The sequence below is a fragment of the Podarcis muralis genome, chromosome 7 (genome assembly GCF_964188315.1).
Source record: "Podarcis muralis chromosome 7, rPodMur119.hap1.1, whole genome shotgun sequence".
NCBI lineage: Eukaryota > Metazoa > Chordata > Lepidosauria > Squamata > Lacertidae > Podarcis > Podarcis muralis.
The window spans coordinates 84,112,053-84,132,900 of NC_135661.1; the positions used below are offsets into that span (position 1 = coordinate 84,112,053).

The 20,848-nt window shown below is 49.8% G+C and overlaps 1 protein-coding gene across 2 annotated transcripts in view; it reads left to right on the forward strand.

Annotated features, from left to right (window-relative positions):
• Positions 1-19,300, forward strand: part of DACT3 (dishevelled binding antagonist of beta catenin 3) — a 40,294-nt gene extending 20,994 nt beyond the window's left edge. For both annotated transcript variants that reach the window (XM_028742145.2, XM_077932282.1), the window contains exons 2-4: positions 14,258-14,369; positions 15,473-15,631; positions 17,227-19,300. In XM_028742145.2, the coding sequence (XP_028597978.2) occupies positions 14,258-14,369; positions 15,473-15,631; positions 17,227-18,866 (1,911 nt within the window). In that variant the 3' untranslated portion in view covers positions 18,867-19,300. The remainder of the gene's footprint in view (positions 1-14,257; positions 14,370-15,472; positions 15,632-17,226) is intronic.
• Positions 19,301-20,848: the final 1,548 nt, after the last annotated feature.

Below are 20,848 nucleotides of genomic sequence, written 5' to 3' on the forward strand. Positions count from 1 at the left end.
TCTCCAAACTCTCTCTCTCTCTGTGTACGATTTTTAGCTCCGCAGTCAGGTGTAACCCTCTTCCCCAGCTCAGAAAGAAACTCCCCCCCCCACTCCCAGCCGTGTGTGCAAGATAACCGCTTTATCACACACTTCCAGACTGATGCGTGAGCGCCAGGACAAAGGCAAGCATCCCCATCCCCACCGGCAAAGATTTTGTTATATTGGGCTTTCTCCCAAAAAAAAGCTGATCTCTAAGCTTCTGGTAGGAAAACAGCTGTTAAGGAACAAAAGGATCTCTATTTAGAAAGGGGGCGGGAATGCAAATATCCTCCATAATTAAGAAAGGGGGGGCGGAATAGACAAAAGCAGAGGTGGGGAGCTTCGCACAAGATGCTTCGGTGTTCAGCGGAGGCGGCTTCTCTGCACACATACAAAAAATATATATATTAAAAATGGCCTTGGTGCATCTCCTTGGCTGACAATGGGAGTGTTATCCTTCCCTGGACGGCTGTTATTCTGACGAATGTTCATGGCACCGTGCCAGGATAAAGGCTTAGAGGTGCTGTGGCGCTGCTGCCGTTGAACAGTATTTGTTTGGAATTCTTCGGCACTCAAAGAGCCTGGAGAATTTGGATTCCCAAATATTTCGACAGGAAGGGTGGAAACGACTGCAGCCGGCAGCGTCCCTCTTAAACCCCCTCCGCCCGACCCTGTAGCCTTACAGAAACGTAGCCTGTGCTTTATTTATTGAATCTATTTGCATGTGGCTTTCTCGGATGAATTTCCTCCCAGTGTGGTTTGCAAGGCGCACTTCAAACATACCGTATTTTTCGCTCTATAGGACGCACCGGACCATGGGAGGGGGAGAACGGGGGGGGGGGGGAATTCTCCCCTTTTCTGCTCAGCGCCCCTTCAGCGAAGCGGCAGGAGAAACGGAGCCCCTTCTATTTATAAATCCGGGACTTCCCTGGAAAATAGGGACACTTGGAGGGTCTGGCGGTCAGAATCTATTGCCTCTAGCGGCAAAATGTCCCTGGCTGGCATTTCTGAATGAGGGTGGTTAATGATCTTCTCAGGACTGGAGTCTCCAGCAATCTGAAATGTAGCCCTGCCTGCCTGTAAATGGTCTTGTTTTTAATTCTGTCTGACCTTTGCTATGTTTGGAGAGGCCTGTCTTACGATCAGCCAAAGTGTGTGCAGATTCTGACTTTCCTATTACTGCGTGCTAAGCAATTCCATCTACTTGGCAATTACCGTATTTTTCGCTCTATAGGATGCACTTTTCCCCTCCAAAAATTAAGGGGAAATGTGTGTGTGTCCTATGGAGTGAATGCAGGCTCCTTGGCTTCAGCGATAGCAACGCAAAGCCTCCGAAGCGCAGAGGGAGCGCTCCTCAGTGCTCTGGAGGCTTCGTGTTGCTTTCGCTGAAGCCTGGAGAGCAAGAGGGGTCGGTGCGCACCGACCCCTCTCGCTCTCCAGGCTTCAGGGATAGCCAGCCACCTGAAGCCTTTGGAGCTCAGCAGGAACTCGCGCTGGGCTCCGTAGACTTCGGGTTCCTTTTGCTGAAGCCGGGAGAGCAAGACTCTCCTGGCTTCAGCAGAGAGGGAGAGCTGTGCAGCGCCCCTTCCGTGAAGCGGAAGGAGAAATGGAAGGGGCTCCGTTTCTCCTGCCGCTTCGCTGAAGGGGCGCTGAGCAGAGAGGGGGAGAATCCCCCCCCCCGTTCTCCCCCTCCTATGGTCCGGTGCGTCCTATAGAGCGAAAAATACGGTAGTCAAGACACTGGATTAGCCCAGAATATTATTTGACAAAACTGTGGCGCTTCTCCAGAGGAAAGGAAGTATGTTTTCAAAACTAATCTGGGGTGGTTATTTTTGTTTTTCAAGGGGGAGGGAGATGGGCATTGCTTTGGTCCCAAACTCTTGCCCCCAATCCTGTTCCTTCCTTTTCCTCCTCCTTCTAGTCTTTGAAAGAATCTCTTTCAACTCGTTGTTATTGTTGTTCAGTCGTTTAGTCGTCCGACTCTTCGTGACCCCATGGACCAGAGCACGCCAGGCACTCCTGTCTTCCACTGCCTCCCGCAGTTTGGTCAAACTCATGCTGGTAGCTTCGAGAACACTGTCCAACCATCTCGTCCTCTGTCGTCCCCTTCTCCTTGTGCCCTCCATCTTTTCCAACATCAGGCTCTTTTCCAGGGAGTCTTCTCTTCTCATCAGGTGGCCAAAGTATTGGAGCCTCAGCTTCAGAATCTGTCCTTCCAGTGAGCACTCAGGGCTGATTTCCTTAAGAATGGCTAGGTTTGGTTTTCTTGCAGTCCATGGGACTCTCAAGAGTCTCCTCCAGCACCATAATTCAAAAGCATCCATTCTTCGGCGGTCAGCCTTCTTTATGGTCCAGCTTTCACTTCCATACATCACTTCTGGGGAAACCATAGCTTTTACTATACGGACCTAGAGTTGCAAATTCCATGGTTCTCTGCAAAGAAGCTTTGATTGTTTAACCGCTCTGGGAAATATAGCTCTGCAAGGAGAACGTGAGTCCCCTAACAGCCCTCAGCGCTCTGAGCAAACTACAATTCCCAAGATAATTTGGGGGAAACCGCAACTGTTTAAAGGGTACGATCCTGCTTCAAATGCACAGTGCAGTTGGGATCTAAGGCACCACACAGGGCAAAACCCCTCAAATTGTGGGTCCATTTTTTACGATTTTTGTTTGTTAAAGAAAAGAATACTGCCTTGGGTTCTAGATCAACTGGACAACTGGCCTATTGCTGAGTCTCTTAATCTAGCAGGTAGAAGTAGAGTCCTAGCTATGAAAATAGGACCGTTTTTTCATGTTTGTTCCTGACTTAATTTGGTGTCCAATTCCAGGCTCCTGTTCTTCTATTATTATTATTTTTTATTGTATTATTAAGTTTTTATTGTTAAAATAATTCAGCATTAATACACACATATTGTGAGTATACAAACATACAAATATACATTTCATACAATCCTTAAAAATGTTCAAACATGCCTATACTCAACCCCACAGATAACAGGCTCCTGTTCTTCTGAACCACTCAGAAATAAGAATGTTTCAGAAACGGCGATGTGGTGGGAAACGAAAACAGTCTGTGAGGTCTTTAAAACAGAGAACGAGAGAGAGAGAGAAATCTTTGCTGCCTCTTTCTTTTCCATCTCCTTGCCTTTCAGCGCAGGAAGCCAGACGTAACCGTTCAAGCATCACTTTCCTTCAGGAAAAAAACAAACCAGGAGCCGAGCTTCTAACCGACAAGATTTTATGGGCTTTTCTCCCTCTTTCTGCTCTCCCCACCAACACTCGCCGCCGCCTCTTGGCAGTGGGTCGCAAAGGATGGCAGCTCCCTCAGCCGCGATTCCAATAGAGCCTTTCATTAGAAGAAGCACAGAGGCGAAACTGCCATCATTGTGCCAATTGTGTGCCACTAACTCTGGGCTCTTGCCGAAGGGGCTGTGCGAGGCCCTGGCGCGAAACGCGACAAACTGAGGAAAACGCCACCTTCCGTTTTTAAAAAAATCAAAGGTTCTGTCCCTCATGGTTTTGAATTTGAGGTGCCATTGCCAACTTCAGATTTCGAAGATAGTGGTGGAAGGCCGCATTCACACCATAAATTTGAAGCACTATGATACCAGTTCTAACGGCCATGGCACCCCCCAAAGAATTCTGGGAACTGTAGTTTTTTCGTTAGGGTGCAGAGAGGTGTTATTCCCTCCCTGCAGCCAAAATCTTAGCATGGAACTTCTTTGAAGGGCGAACCTATCCAATTTGCTTTCACTCAGATTCTCATTTTTCCACTCTTAAGCTCAGCTGCCAACATTTCCACATCTGCTTGTGATAAATAAATAAGTCCTTTTGAAAATTCACCCACATCTTAGCCCAGGTTTCTCCCAATAGGTTCATGTTTGTATTCAATTTTTCCTAAGACACACTTTTTTGTTTGTTTTGCAATGCAATTTTTCCTAGTATAGTGCATTTCTGGATGCACTATTTTCACTATTATATGCACTTTTATGCATGCTTTACCCTGATACATACATTTTTGAACACATTACGTGGCTGGAGAACTTCGTTGCAAAATTCAGATGACTGCCAAAGATGTCCAAAGATGGCTGTGTTTCGGTTCTCGTATTTTTGGGGAATGAAGGAGGTCTGCCTACTAAGCATTTTTAATTTTAACTTTAAGTCTCACTGAGTTCAATTGGATTTAGTCTCTGATATGTTCCTGTTCATTCTCACAGAATAATAATAATAATAATAATAATAATAATAATAATAATAATAATAATAATATAAAAAGGTAAAGGGACCCCTGACCATTATGTCCAATCGTGACCGACTCTGGGGTTGCGGCGTTCATCTCGCTTTATTGGCTGAGGGAGCCGGCGTACGGCTTCCGGGTCATGTGGCCAGCATGACTAAGCCGCTTCTGGCGAACCACAGGAGCACACGGAAACGCCATTTACCTTCCCGCTGGAGCGGTACCTATTTATCTACTTGCACTTTGTGCTTTCGAACTGCTAGGTTGGCAGGAGCAGGGACCGAGCAACGGGAGCTCACCCCGTCGCAGGGATTCGAACTGCCAACCTTCTGATTGGCAAGTCCTAGGCTCTGTGGTTTAACCCACAGCGCCACCCGCGTCCCTAATAATAATTTATCTCCTGCATTTTCCCCTGACAAGGACTCAAGGCAGCTTCCAGCTACCATTTTATTTCATTCTATTTATCTGTGGAAGTTGCTGTACATGACCCCAACCCCTCACACATTTTTTTATTTACAACAATCCTGTGAGCGGAGAGGTTGCAATTGGCTCAAAGTGACCTAGGTTGATGTGTATAGGACACAGAAACTTCCTGATACAGACCAGAATCTCCCTCTTTTCATCAGGGAAATGTTGCAGAGCATGCGATATGACCACTTTACGGCAAGAAGTGGCCTGATTAGGAGCGGGATTGTAAAAGAGAGAGACCAGTCTAATACTAGGCTTGCCTTGCCAAAAGGAATAAACTCACAGCAGAGCAAATGGGATTCCCCCCCCCCCCTCTAAAGTCTCTGGCTTTGAAGTTATCCAGTCCGTTCCCTTGAGGGATGCTCGCCTGATTATAATAGCTGCAGCTGGAATAATCTCCACAACTGTGCTAGGTGAAAAGTAGGTTAGATTTAAATTTGACTGGCGGGCAAAAGTGTGGGGGTAAGTGTGTGTTTTGCAGCCCCCTTTTATTTTTATTTTTGCAATCGGGAAACGCATAACCTATGATCGCTTTAAATTAGGCAGCTGTGCGCCACTCAGTTCCTCAATTCACCCTAATTCCAGTACCCATCTCACCTCTCCCAGAACTGCAATAATTTTTTTTGGAATGGGCTAAAGTAGCTTGCTTAATTTTCCAGCTGATCCCAATTGTTTCTGGGGCCTAAATGACTTGGCGGCCCAGAAGCAGCCCATTGTTTTTATATCTGCTGCGATATTCCAAACAAGGAAAGCAATGGAGGCCGTTCCCAAGTCCAGCAGGCGACGTTGTGGTCCGAGCCTCGTTGCTTGCAAAGATCTGGCAGAGATCCAGCCTTGAAAAAGGGTTTTGATCAGGGGTAGGCAACCTAAGGCCCAGGGGCCGGATCCGGTCCAATCGCCTTCTCAATCTGGCCCACGGACGGTCCGGGAATCAGCGTGTTTTTACATGAGTAGAATGTGTCCTTTTAGTTAAAATGCATCTCTGGGTTATTTGTGGGGCATAGGAATTTGTTCGTTATTATTTTTTCCCAAAATATAGTCCGGCCCCCCACATGGTCTGAGGGACGGTGGACCGGCCCCCAGCTGGAAAAGCTTGCTGACCTCTGGTCTTGATCATCATGGGATACAGCTTTCACGCAGAGTTTTCCGTGCAAAGCCCCGCCGGCAATTGGCTTGTGCAAAACCTCCTTTGCGCAGATTTAAATGTTTGTGGGTATTGGCGCGTCTTACCAGCCAGATAGCTTTGAGCTTAACAGGATTCCAGGAGGGATTAGAAATTTATAGGCATAAGAACAGCGGCTGGGGCTAGGCGAGAGGAGATCAGAGGAAAATAAATTTTACAGGGGTGGAAATCCATTTGCCATGGGGAATAACGCAGGCTTCCACTACTGCTGCGCTATTGGGGAACGCTGGAACCAAAGTCATCTTCTGTCTCCGGTGAGATTCATAGAGGGTCCTTGATTGTTGGTAGCCAGTGTTGATTGACAGAAGGACTTCAAGGGCCGGACCATTGGACCATTGGTAGCTTGGTTGGCATCCGTCTGTCTCGGGAGACAATGGAGGAGTTCGCCTTTGGGGGTGAAGTCAAACTGTTGAGGAATCACAGCGCCTGCTGTGGCTGTAGAGCCTGAAATGGCAGAACAGTGTTAGAAACTCAGATGTATAAGCTAGGCGCCAAAAGGCTCCTTAACCCAGGGTTACGGTCGCCAAATTTCCAGTTGCCATTTGGGGGACAGACCGCTCGGAAGCCGTATTTTCCAACCCGACTTTTCGGTTCCTGAAATTCGTTTTGACTGTGCAGATAAAATAGATAGGATTCTACAGGACGGGTTGCTCGGATCCCCAGGCATGCAACCTCCAGGTGGTGGACAACTTCACTGGGTTGCCAGTGGTCGATGTTGTTGTTGTTTAGTCGTGTCCGACTCTTCGTGACCACCTGGACCAGAGCACGCCAGGCACTTCTGTCTTCCACTGCCTCCCGCAGTTTGGTCAAACTCATGCTGGTAGCTTCGAGAACACTGTCCAACCATCTCGTCCTCTGTCATCCCCTTCTCCTTGTCCCCTCCATCTTTCCCGACACCAGGGTCATTTCCAGGGAGTCTTCTCTTCTCCTGAGGTGGCCAAAGTATTGGAGCCTCAGCTTCAGGATCTGTCCTTCCAGTGAGCACTCAGGGCTGATTTCCTTCAGAATGGAGAGGTTTGATCTTCTTGCAGTCCATGAGACTCTCAAGAGTCTCCTCCAGCACCATAATTCAAAAGCATCCATTCTTCGGCGATCAGCCTTCTTTATGGTCCAGCTCTCACTTCCATACATCACTACTGGGAAAACCATAGCTTTAACTATACGGACCTTTGTTGGCAAGGTGATGTCTCTGCTTTTTAAGATGCTGTCTAGGTTTGTCATTGCTTTTCCCCCAAGAAGCAGGCGTCTTTTAATTTTGTGACTGCTGTCACCATCTGCAGTGATCATGGAGCCCAAGAAAGTAAAATCTCCCACTGCCTCCATTTCTTCCCCTTCTATTTGCCAGGGTTACAGTCACCAAAACAGAAAGTCCAGTTGCCATTTTGGGGACAGACTGCTCGGAAGTCATATTTTTCAACCCGACTTTTCGGTTCCTGAAATTCGTTTTGACTGTGCAGATAAAATGGTTAGAATTCTACAGGACGGGTTGCTCCTGTGTGAAAACAGTCCAGATCCAAGGATCTCCAGGCACGCAACCTCCAGGTGGCGGAGAAGTCAGGCGCCATCCTGGTGCCCTGGCAACTTCACTTGGTTGCCAGTGGCCGATAGCCAGATGCAAAATGCGGCTGGCGAATTTTGAAGGCTGCGGGAGAGACATGTTTTGTTGCAGCAGGGGCAGAGGAAGGCGTCTGGTTGTGCCGCCGCAGATGCACCAGGGCGCTTCTTCTCCCAGCAGTCACTGCTCCTCTGGTCACTGCTACGGATGCACAACCTGTCAGTGGTCACAGATTAGACCCTTGTGAATAAGTGGTTCAGTGTTAGGGGACTTCAGGGGCTGTTTCCACGCAACCTGCTTATTGGGCGCTCATCCTGATTTGTTTGTCTAACCTCTCCTCAGACTTCATGCAATGTCGGCTATTTAGTTAGCATTCATCCCCATTTGTTGGTGGGGAATCACAGAATTGTATAGCTGCAAGGGACACTGAAAGTTATCCAGTCCAACCCCCGGCAATGCAGGAATCCTGCCCACAGCCATCCCTGGGTGAACCCAAACCACCAGCCTTCTGGTTAACAGCCAGATGCATTGACATCGCATCAAGCAAATATTAGGTCACACTTCTCAGCGGGTTCCCCCATCACTTTCTGTCAGAGCTGCCCTAGGTCCCAGCTCACAAAGGACCAACGCCAGTTCGTTGTTATATAAAACAGTCTTTATTGAAGCTCAGTTTCGCTTTCACAGCCGCGGCACACAGCTCTACGTCTCAAACCCTAGACCGCCGAAGCTCCGTCTGAATCTCCTCCCCCCAGACACCAGTTTAAGACTCTAGCCTTGCTCCACCTCTTCCTCTGCTCTTTCCTCCTCTGGTTCCGCCTGTCCGCTGGGGTCTTGCCCTTCCTAGACTCTTCTGACGCTGAGTCCCCTGAGTCTTTCCCCTGCCTCCGGCGGGCTTTAGGACCTGGTTCCCAATCCGGGTTTTCTGCTGTCCCGCACGCCTGTACATTCGAACTTGGCGCGCGCGCCCAGCCGGTTACCTTCCTCCTGACCGTTACACTGCTGCTGTCACTGCTTCCCCCTTCGGGGAGGCTCGCTGGATCTGACCTCCCCTCCGTTCCCCCACTCTCCGATGGAGGCGGGGTCAGCCCTGACTCATCTTCTCTCCCTGCTGGAGGAGACGCTGGCCCTGACACATGGGACTCTTCCCCCCCGCTACGCTCTGGTGGGGAAGCTGGTCCTGATCTCCAGCTGCTGCTTTGGGAGTCCCCGCTGGCCCCTTGCTTCTGGCGCGTCCCCCCTGGGACCCCCCTTGCCCTGACCATCGGCGCCTCCTTCTGGGAATCTTCTGATTCACTGGAGAGGCTCATGGAATCTCTCGGGTCACTGTCATTCTCCCCTCCGCTGCCCTCAGATTCTTCCCCTTCGCTCTCCATTTCCTCTCTCCCCTGTGCCTCTGCTCCTGAGCCCCTGACACTTTCCTTCCTGCAAAAACTCCAATTTTGCAGGGGAAGGGGAATACGTTTGTTGCATCACAGTTTTTGTTATTCAGTCTGATTTTCCTAGTATGTGAGCCTACCAGAAAATGGTACCCCCATTCGTTTGAGGTGGGACCTGGCGTTGGGCAGATCTGTAAGTTTCAATTTCTCTTGGTTTCTCACTTATCCTATCTTAAGTTCAATTTTCCATGTTTCCACATCAGCAGGTCCTCCTGAAAATTCAACAGCATTTTGGTGCAAATTTCTCCTAACTTACCCATTTTTGCAAAGCCATTTCCCCCGACATCAGGCATTTTTGTAATTTATTTTCACTGATATATACATTTTAAATCTGAGCGCTTTACCCTGGCAGATGGGTTTTTGTACACGCTACTCGGCTGGAGAATGACATTGCAAAATTCAGAGAAGCGTGAATTTCGATGGGTGGATTGTGTTCCAGTTTGCATATCATTTTGGAAAAAGGCAGATTAGGTAGATTTGCCTTTAAATGCAAACCAAGTTGAATTTCACCCCAGGACAGAGCATATCCGAAAACTCTTGCCACCCCAGGTTGGCAAGAGCAAGTTGGCAAGGTGCGAAAGTTGCTGTTTAACTCCACCTTTGCCTTTTCTTAGTGGTCATTTATTTAGCTGCCAGCTGCATGCTCTGGGGCAGAGACCTAAAACCCAGATAGTAAAACCTAGAAGGCCAGCATTTATTCCCCTGGTCTGAGGCACCTCTTCCCTGGTGTAGGAATGGACCAATGGTCTACCATGCATTGTAAGGTGACTTCCTCTGCCTGTGGTTCAAAATGCATATGTGTTAATTAATTCAAATGCATGCAGGTTTCAAATTAGCCTGCTGGCTTGCTGTATCTGTGGCCTTCTGAAATCTGACTCCAGGCTAATTTGCACAGCGTTCAAAATGGGCTGCTGCAATCATGCAGATTAGGTGAGCTACATTTAGGGCGCTCTCCCCCCTCCAAACTTACATCGCAAAGCGTGAAGGGCTTCCCACCCGCCGCCAAACCTGGTCTTTTCTTGTCTCCTTCCACGTGTCTGGTTGAAAATGACATCATTAGACAAGATGACAATATTCAGACCCCCTGAAATGCAGGAATCCTTTTGCCCGAAGTGGGGCTCAAACCCACGACGCAGAGATTAAGAGCCTCCTGTTCTACCGAGCTGTCAAAGATAACATATAACGTAACTCTCATGGGGGGGGAATACCACTCCTACAAATAGTATCAAGGAATTATTGAATAGTAAACAAAGCAATAGATGGGACGCGGGTGGCGCTGTGGGTTAAACCACAGAGCCTAGGACTTGCCGATCAGAAGGTCAGCGGTTTGAATCCCCGCCATGGGGTGAGCTCCCGTTGCTCAGTCCCTGCTCCTGCCAACCTAGCAGTTCAAAAGCACGTCAAAGTGCAAGTAGATAAATAGGTACATCTCTGGCGGGGAGGTAAACGCCGTTTCCGTGCGCTGCTCTGGTTCGCCAGAAGCGGCTTAGTCATGTTGGCCACATGACCCGGAAGCTGTACGCCGGCTCCCTTGGCAAGTAAAGCCAGATGAGCGCCGCAACCCCAGAGTCGGCCCCGACTGGACCTAATGGTCAGGGGTCCCTTTACCCTTTAAACAAAGCAATAGATGGGAGGCGGGTGGCACTGTGGGTTAAACCACAGAGCCTAGGACTTGCCGATCAGAAGGTCCCTTTACCTGTACCTTAAACAAAGCAATAAACAAAACCTCAACCTCCCCCTAGTCCAACCCCCCCCATTCAACCAACCACAGATACCAAACTGCTCCCTGAACTCAATGGGTGCTGTGGCTTATTGCCCCACAATTCCTTGCGCTCGCCCTTGGTGTTGGCATGTGGAATAGTTGGCAAGAGGAAAGCACAGCCCTCTTCCATAGAGTTCTCCATTCATTTGTTTAATCCTCATTCCAAGCCACGTAAAACCCTTTTATCGTGTTTTTAATATTCTGTTTGGAGCCGCCCCGAGTGGTTGGTACAACTCAGTCAGATAAATACAAATAAAATAATAATAATAATAGACCACATAACACTGGTGTTGAAAGACTACATTGGCTCCCAGTACGTTTCCGAGCACAATTCAAAGTGTTGGTGCTGACCTTTAAAGCCCTAAACGGCCTCAGTCCAGTATACCTGAAGGAGAATCTCCACCCCCATCGTTCAGCCCGGATGTTGAGGTCCAGCTCCGAGGGCCTTCTGGCAGTTCCCTCATTGTGAGAAGCCAAGTTACAGGGAACCAGGCAGAGGGCCTTCTCGGTGGTGGCGCCCTCCCTGTGGAACGCCCTCCCACCAGATGTCAAAGAGAAGAACAACTACCAGACTTCTAGAAGACATCTGAAGGCAGCCCTGTTTAGGGAAGCTTTTAATGTTTAACAGACCACTGCATTTTAATATTTTGTTGGAAGCCTCCCAGAGTGTCTGGGGAAACCCAGCCAGATGGGCGCGGTATAAATAATACATTATTATTATTATTATTATTATTATTATTATTATTATTATTATTATTATTGCAGCACTGTGATCCCACTTTAACCAGCCATGGCCTCCCCACTCCCAAAGGATTCTGGGAGCTGTCTTTGGTGAAGGGTGTTGGGAGTTGTTAAGGAGAACCCTGCGCTCCTCCCAGAACTACAATTCCCAGAGTCGTTTAACAGCCAATCCCTCTTCCCAAGGAACTCTGGGAATTATAGCTCTGAGAGGGGAGCAGGCCTGTCTCCTAACAACTCTCAGCAGCACCTTAAACAATTTACAGCTCCCAGAATTCTTTGGGGCAAACCAGAACTGCTAGTTGAAGTATAAATGAATGGTTGTGAATGCAGTCCCTCTCTCTCTCTCTCTCTCTCTCTCTCTCTCTCTCTCTCACACACACACACACACACACACACACATTCTCCTTTTCCTTTGGCGCGGTGAGAATTTTGCCCCTTTGTTTCCAGACCGGAGTTTGAGTGACACTCTTAAATGAGTCCTTTTTGTCCCTTGCGCACCCATCTGCCTAGCGGTCAAATGTCACACTGTAGCCCACTCAATTTCCTCCTCCTTCCCAGCCTGTGCTTCTATACACAAACACACACACAACACACACCCTCTCCTGGGGTTCAAGTTCCAGCTGTCTACAAAGGTGGCGTGTTTGTGTGTGCAGTTGGACTTCTGACCCCATTTGTCGGCAGCGGGGGGTCCCCCTTGCTGATTCCACCTTCGCTGGACGAATTCGGGAGGAGATCTCTCTCTTTCTCGAAGGAGGGGAGACGCACTACAGAAGTCACGTGCTCAGAAGTAGGAAGAATAGTTCAGCCCACTCACTGTTTTGCTGCAATGAAGGAGGTCTAAGCACAAGAAGTTGTCTTGCACTTCCTTCATCTAGCTCAAGAATGTGTTCCTTGAGCATGGCACCAGGGTCTTGGGTAATAATAGTAATAAGAAGAAGAAGAAGAAGAAGAAGAAGAAGAAGAAGAAGAAGAAGAAGAAAAGGAGAAGAATTTTTATTCATAACCCGCCCTCCCCGGCCAGAGCCGGGCTCAGGGTAGCTAACCAGTAAAAAACATAATAGGGGAAAAACCCCAATTTAAAATACAGGTTAAAATGCAATTTAAAAAAGCGAGAGTTCTCCCAAATCAAACACTACCTGACCATTCAACGTAAAAAGCCAGGGTTGTTTCTATGACCTTAGCTGTTGCTGTGCCACGGAAACCTGTCTAGACGTTGCATAGTTAGGGAAATGCACTTTGCACCTGCTCAGGGGCACTCTTAGCTCTCCTTACTTCTTAGGTTTGGAGCGCAGTGCTACGCAGAGACAAAAAACTGAGGATTCGGTAGGGGAGTTTGCCCTGCCTGGCGTAGGCATCAAGCTTTGGAAACAGGGCAAAGAGTTTGTTTGCTGAAAAGCGACATTTTTCCCTGGCGTGCGCCACCCTTCCCTGTTCCCTTCCACCAACCCCACATCTGCTGCTTGAGCCAGCAGGGATTAGCCCAGTTGCAACAAGGCTTGGGGAAACGTCTGAGACTCCCCGAAAAATCTCACAAGGAGAAACGGTAGCGGGGGACCAATCGTTCGAGTTGTGCCAAAGTTTGGTGAGAAGCCTGCCACGGGGTCCCTCTAAATTCAGCATCTTCTCTAGTGCTACAAAATGCAATCAAGGAGAGATGTTGTTTAGTCGTTTAGTCGTGTCCGACTCTTTGTGACCCCCTGGACCAGAGCACACCAGGCACTCCTGTCTTCCACTGCCTCCCACAGTTTGGTCAAACTCATGCTGGTAACTGTCCAACCATCTCGTCCTTTGTCGCCCCCTTCTCCTTGTGCCTTCCATCTTTCCCAGCATCAGGGTCTTTTCCAGGGAGTCTTCTCTTCTCATGAGGTGACCAAAGTCTTGGAGCCTCAGCTTCACGATCTGTCCTTCCAGTGAGCACTCAGGGCTGATTTCCTTCAGAATGGATAGGTTTGATCTTCTTGCAGTCCATGGGACTCTCAAGAGTCTCCTCCAGCACCACAATTCAAAAGCATCCATTCTTCGGCGGTCAGCCTTCTTTATGGTCCAGCTCTCACTTCCATACATCACTACTGGGAAAACCATAGCTTGAACTATACGGACTTTGTTGGCAAGGTGACATCTCTACTTCTCAAGATGTTGTCTAGGCCTGTCATTGCCCTTCTCCCAATAAGCAGGCGATCTTTTAATTTCGTGGCTGCTGTCACCATCTGCAGTGATCATGGATCCCAAGAAAGTAAAATCTCTCACTGCCTCCATTTCTTCCCCTTCTATTTGCCAGGAGGTGATGGGACCAGTGGCCATGATCTTCGTTTTTTTGATGCTGAGCTTCAGACCATATTTTGCACTCTCCTCTTTCACCCTCATTAAAAGGTTCTTTAATTCCTCCTCACTTTCTGCCATCAATGTTGTGTCATCTGAGGTTGTTGATATTTCTTCTGGCAATCTTAATTCTTGCTAGGGATTCATCCAGCCCAGCCTTTCGCATGATGAATTCTGCATATAAGTTAAATAAGCAGGGAGACGATATACAGCCTTGTCGTATTCCTTTCCCAATTTTGAACCAGTCAGTTGTTCCATCAGTTGTACACATTTGCAACACCCCCGCAAAAAAACCACAACCCTTATTGTTCCTTGTCTGTGTGCAACAATGAGGACTAGATTGCTGTGTTTATTTATTTTTTAAGGGAAAGCATGCTGTGGTTTTCTCCGCAAAGACCACATCACGTGTCTTGGTCTGCGGCCTTGTGGCAGTTGTGCAGAGATCCAGATGAGGGGTGGGGCGGACTTTTTGTGCATCCTAAATCCCTGATTCTTCGAGCCACTTTTATCTTCTCTGCTGTTCCTTTTTTTGCAGGATGCCCTGCCTGGTTTGATGTGGGAGTTGGAGCAGCAGTTGGGGCTGCTGAGACTATACCCTGAGAAGACCTGCGGAGAGGCAGGCGAGACGGACAGCTGGCCCAGTTCAGGTAAGGGGAAAAGCCCCAGCCCCCAACTGCAGCCCCCCTGGTTGCTTCCCTATTGTTGGCCTGTTGCTTCTCCCCGAATAAATGCTCTCTTCTTGGTCACAGACCGTTTTTTTAAATAATAATAATAATAATAATAATAATAATAATAATAATAATAATAATTTTTATTTATATCCCGCCCTCCCCAGCCAAGACCGGGCTCAGGGCAGCTAACACCAGGTATAAAAACAATTGATTGAAATCCAGTGGTACCTCGGGTTACATACACTTCAGGTTACAGACTCCACTAACCCAGAAATAGTACCTCGGGTTAAGTACTTTGCTTCAGGATGAGAACAGAAATCGCAGCGGCAGCAGGAGGCCCCATTAGCTAAAGTGGTGCTTCAGGTTAAGAATGGACCTCCGGAACGAATTAAGTACTTAACCCGAGGTACCACTGTACAACTTAAAAACAGGATTAAAATACAACATTAAAATCCAGCTTCATTTCAGTAGGAACTCAAATCAAAAACTTTTTTGGGGATGAATACGTCAAGTCTTCACCAAGGCCAACTATCCAGACTGGTCCTACGCGGGCCAGAAAAAAGCCAGGGAAGTCCCCAAATAGGAGTTCCATCACAGAAGAAGAAAGGAAAAAGGATAGAGGGGAAGGGGATCAAGTTGATTCCAAGCCAAAGGCCAGGCGGAACAACTTTGTCTTACAGGCCCTGTGGAAAGAAATCAGATCCTGCAGGGCCCTGGTCTCATGAGGCAGAGCGTTCCACCAAGCTGGGGCCAGTGTTGAAAAGGCCCTGCCTCTGGTTGAGGCTAATCTGACTTCCTTAGGGCACCTCTAGGGTGTTGCTATTTATGGACCTTAAGGTCCTCCGCGGGGCATACCGGGAGAGGCGGTCCCGTAAGTACGAGGGTCCTAGGCCGTGAAGGGGGTTTGCGCCTTCCCTTCCAGGCTCCGCAAAGGTCAGCCCAATAACTTGACCCTCACCCACCCCACTGCTGGGCCTGCTTGCAGTAAGGTCAGCCAGCCCCTCTGCTAGGCTGGCCAATATAGGGGGGTGGGCACACGAGGCAAAAGGATAACCCTAGATGCCTGTTTCTGCCGCCAGGTTTCTACGAGGGGGCACAGTCGGCGGTGGCCTCCGATTCTCCTGCCTCTGGGTTTGGGGACTCCTCTTCCGGTTTCCCGTCCGCCTCGGGGTCCTACTCCCGGATCGGCCGACCCGAGTCCCGTTTGGGCTACGCCAATGAGCGCCCCAAGTCCGTGGGTGAGTAAGGGGCAGCGGAAGGAGGGGATTGGAGGGTGGGGGTCCTGAGTCATAACCCGTGTGGAAGTCAGGTCACGGCTTTTAAAGCACCACAATACCACTTTAAAGCAGTCCTGGCTCCTCCCTCCCAGGAATTATGGGAACTGTAGTTTGTTCAAGGGACTGAGAGTTCCAAGGAGACACCCCCACATTCCCAGAGTTCCTTGCAAAGGGGGACTGACTGTTAAATCACTCTGAGAATTGTACCCCTCTGAGGATAATAGGGGGGGGGGTCTCCTAATAGTTTTCAGCACCCTGAAAAAATACCCCTCCCAGGATTCTGGGGGGTGGGGAGCCAGGACTGTTCAAAGTGGTACTATACAGTCATACCTTGGGTTACAGACGCTTCAGGTTGCGTTTTTTCAGGTTACGGACCCGCCGAAACCTGGAAGTACCAGAATGGGTTACTTGCGGGTTTCAGGGGTCGCGCATGTGCAGAAGCGCTGAATCGCAACCCGCGCATGCGCAGACGCGTCACTGCGGGTTGTGTACGTGAATCCTGTGCAGATCACGGTACTGCTTTAAAGGTATAGTGTAGATGATGCCCAAGGCAGGTGACACAAGGTTACTGGGAAATTATATATAATGAACTGAAATAGATGTTTAAAATAACGTTTGTAAAAAACAAACAAACAAACAAACAAACAAACAAACAAACAAACAAACAAACAAACCCAAAAGCTCTCCTTTTGGGAATTATAAGGACAGAACTACCCAAACTGTATAGAAATTTATTCATGTATGCGACTACAGCGTCAAGAATGTTACTTGCTCAAAAGCGGGAAGAAGAAGAATTACCAGCAAAAGAAGAATGGATACAAAAACTTGTGGAATATGCAGAAATGGCAAAACTTACCGGAAAAATAAGAAATCAAGATAACAAACTTTTAATAAAGGAATGGAAATGGTTTATTGAATATTTACAAACTGTAAACCGATAAGAACATTGGCAGGATTATTGTAATAACCTGCAGTTTTATAAGAGTATATATTTAAAGTAGATGAATAAATGAGGAAATTAAGTTAATTTGGATATGCAGTGAATATTTAAAATAAATTTAAGGAACCGCAGGAGGAGGGGGAAGGAAGTCAAGTTTTGAAACGTCGAAATGATTGTAAAACTATTGAAATGTATAGAACTGAAAATCATAAATAAATAAAAAGGCAGGTGACACGTCCGAAATCACACCACTTTAAATTGTCATGGCTTCCCCCAAAGAATTCTGGGAGCTGTAGTTTGTTGAGGGTGCTGAGAGCGGTTAGGAGACCTCCCGCTAGAGCTTAAATTCCCAGAGTGCTTTAGCAATCAATCCCTCTTCATATGGAACAGGGAATTGTAATTCTGGGAGAGGAATGGTGGTTGGGTGGGGGTGTCTCCTAACAGCTGCTAGCACCCTCAACGAACTACTGCTCCCAGAATTCTTTGGGGGAAGCCATGTTTAAAATGGCGTCATGGCACTTTTTAAATGTAGGACGGCAATGTGGCCAGAGAATTTCAACCAACCTCTTTCTCTCTCTCTGTGTGTGTCTCCTTTTCTTCCCGCCTCGGTTCCCAGGCGATGTGGGCAACAGCAGCAAAGACGGGCCCCATCGGAGCACAGTGCCACGCTCCTTCTCTGCCCCCTACTCCAGTTCCCACGACTACGCCGAAGAGCCCCCCGGCTACCCGCCAGACCCTTTCCTGTACCCCAGCCCTCTCCACGCCGTGGCCCTGCAGAACCCCTTGCTGAGGAGCCACCTCTACGAAGACCCCGCTTTCTCTTCGGCTGCCTCCCAGGCCTACCCCGCAGACGGGGACGGGGGCCTGGATGCCTACGGCGGCGAGTTCCAGTTCTACTCGGAAGCCGCCGCCTCGCACTGCCACAAAGTGGAGAGCTACATCTCCCGGCTCGTCCGCCGCCGCAGCCAGCTGGTGAGGGGCAGCAAGCCCCGGACGAGTCTGGGTTCGGAGCCGCCCACCAAGGGCGCCGTGGCCAGGCAAAACAGCCTGTGCAAGAGGCCTCTGGAGCTTCTCCCCCCGCCGGCTGAACGCAAACACCCTCCGGCCGTGGAGAGGGGCAGCAGCACTCCTTCGCCCTGCGGCCATGAAGGCGGGGCCGCCGCGGCCACACGGATCTGGTCCTCGTGGGATGCCGCGGCCGAGAGGACGCTGGCGGCCAAAGCAGCCTCTGAGGACTACAGCCCACCCCACGCCAGCCTCAAGAAGCCCCCCAAGCTGCAGGCCTTGGCCCATATGAGACCTCCGTCCGCTGACCAGTATGAAGCAGTCTACCCATCGTCCCCGCTGCTGGATAGAGATGACGGAGTTGCCCCTGGCAGCAACCAGGACCTGGCCTCCTACGAGTCTGAGGACGGGACCTGCCTCATGGTCAAGGCCCACTACATCCCAGCGCAGCAGCCTCCCCGGGCGCAGCAGGCCCTGCGGCCTGGCAAAAAGAAGCCCCCTCCCCTGACCAAGGGACGCTCCGTGGAACTGTCGCCGGAACGGGCCCCCTTGCTGCCCAGGGAGCGGCCGCGGGTGTCGGCGCCCCCCAAGAAATGCCGCTTCAGCGAGGAGGGTGGTGGCGAGGCGGCGGCGGCGAGGAAAGGGGGCGGCCGGAAAAGCTCTCCCAGGTCGAGGAAGGCGGCTCGCTCCCAGTCGGAGAACAGCCTCCTCAACAAACCGGGGGTCAAGTACGGCACGGCTGAGCGGGACGAGGCCGCCAGCAAGCCGGCCCGTCCGAGGCGGCCACACGGCAACGTGGCCGGTGGCTACCGCAAGTGGCGCTCGACGGCGGAGATCTGCCAGGAGGAGGCCGCCGGTGGGAGCGCCGCCGAGCCGCGCCGGAGCCGACGGGCGGCCGGGCCGGTGGGTTACAGCTACGCCGGGAGCGACTCCGAATGCTCGGCCGAGCCGGCCCAGCAAGCGCCCATGTGCCGCCTGGAGGAAGGCCTTGTTTATGGCGACAGCGAGTCGAGCCTGAGCGAGGGGGACTCCCCTCCGGCCTACAGCAGTGGGGCGTCCAGCGACACGGACGAGAGCGGGGGCCTGGTGTGGCCGCAGCAGCTCTCCCCGCAGCTTGTATCGGCCTCCGGGCCGGGGAAGGCGGCGGGCGGGCAGCCCAAGGTCTTCGTCAAGATCAAGGCCTCGCACGCGCTGAAGAAGAAGATCATGCGCTTCCGCTCGGGCTCCCTCAAAGTCATGACGACGGTGTGAAGGAGGGCAGCCATTTTGTCCCTCTTTCGGCAGAAAGGTCCCCCTCAAATGCACCCTACATTCCCAACACCCTGACATCCGGTCCGGCTCCAACCCCAGGACTGAGTGATCTGCTCCATTTTCGTCCCCTGGGGAAGTTAACACTGCCTTTGAACAGAATTTGGGGTGCCCACGATTCTTAACTCTCTTTCCCCAGCTGCACGAAAAAATCGCTAAAATTGTCTCCCTCCCTCTCGCTCCCCCTGCTGCCACCCCTTTCTAATCCCGTCCATTTTTAAAGGAGAGGTATTTATTATGGTTTTTGTACAGCTGACTTCTCAGGAGTCCAGGTTCCGCTGCAAAACTCTGGAGTCTGCATTGACACTGCCAATCTTGTATTCCTGTAAAGATATCCTTTCTCTCTGTGTAAATAAAATTCAGTGTTTTGTTTCTTGGGGGGTTGTTTTTTGTGGATGATGTCCTTTTGGTCAACGACTTGCCTGTAAAGGAAGATTGCTTTAAAGATGGTGATGGGGGGAGGGAACTCTCCTCCCTTTCCTAAAGGATTTTGGTGCTCCGTGTTTATGTTGTCTCTGGGTCGGCAGCTGGGAAGGCCACTGGTGATACTGGGGGGGGGGCAGAATGGGGCCCTTGAGCAGTCCAGCTGCCGACCCCTCCTTTTATTTCAGAGACGTGAGTCTCCCCTTCACATTTTACGAGTTAGCTGCCTCAAACGCTGGCCAAATCCCGGCGAAACCCAGTATGAATCAGCCCTAAAAGCTTAAGTTTTGTGGCTGAGATCCAGATATAAAGCTGAGAAGCCAATGAAGCTTAAACGCTTAGCTGCGTAGGTTTTCTGAGGGACCTAGAGGGGCACATCATGGACTCTGGGTTTCGTCTCTTGAACCAGGTGATAGCTTTATTTGGAGAGCTGAAGGCTGTTTGAAAGAGGGGCCTGCGATGATGCACGCACATCCCGCTTCTGACTTGGGGAAAAAGAGATTTTGTAGGGGTTTGCTTGGCTTCCAAAACCTGCAAAATCTGTTTAACTGAAGGCAAGAACAGAGTGCGTTTCTGGTTTGCATAACTCTCATTGCAGCAATGCATTTGTGTGTGAGAGAGAAAGAGAAAGAGAGAGGAGAAAGAAAGGAGGATTTGACGACGAGGGGTGTGGTAGGGTAGAGAAGGAGAAAAAGAAAACCTTTACTGTATCTCCTTTGGGGGAAAGTAAGCAAGTATGGGCTGAGGAATGAAACTTTACTTAAAAGTCCAGCCTGGTAGGATGGAACAAGAGCCAAAACTCTGAAAGAGGGGAGAAAAACGGCTTTTACAGTAGGCCTCAAGCCTGCTTGAGAACAGTATCCCCTCTCTGGAAACTCCCCGTTCCTGACGCATAATGTGTGGCTTCGGGAGAAGGCACTCTGCACTTGCTCAGAGGAAGCTTTTAATTTGGTTGCAGAACGGGGCTGTGCCTCAAGCTTTTTATATATATTATGTTTGTCCTTGTAGTATGCAAACCAGCCCAAGCGATTCCAATTCTGGACCGTCCCTTTAAAGCGAAAGCAGGAAATCCTTGGATCATAGCGGTCAACGTTTTCCTTTTTTTAAAGGGAAATTCCCTCATTCCGAATAGGATTCCTCGCAAGAAAAGGGAAAAGTTGGCAGCTATGCCTTGGATCCTGCGAGCCCATTTGAGTCCTAGAACCGCTGGGCATCTCGGGATGAAATTCTGCTTTTTCCGCGCTGCTATCTGAGGTCCATCTCTCTCTCATATATATATTCCCTTTTGCTCAGAGCTGCAGCCCCTTATGAAAACCAGATGCTCTCCGCGCAGCCAGGAAGGCGGGTTCTGCTTTTCCAAATTCTTTCCCCAGGAACGCACGGCACTCCTCCCATCCCCCCGCTGCCCCCAATATAGGGGAAAGCACGGCTCCTTTCCGCCAGCCCTTCTCCTCCCTCCAAGCAATTCTGGCTCAGCTAAATTATTGCAACGGCTTCTGCAA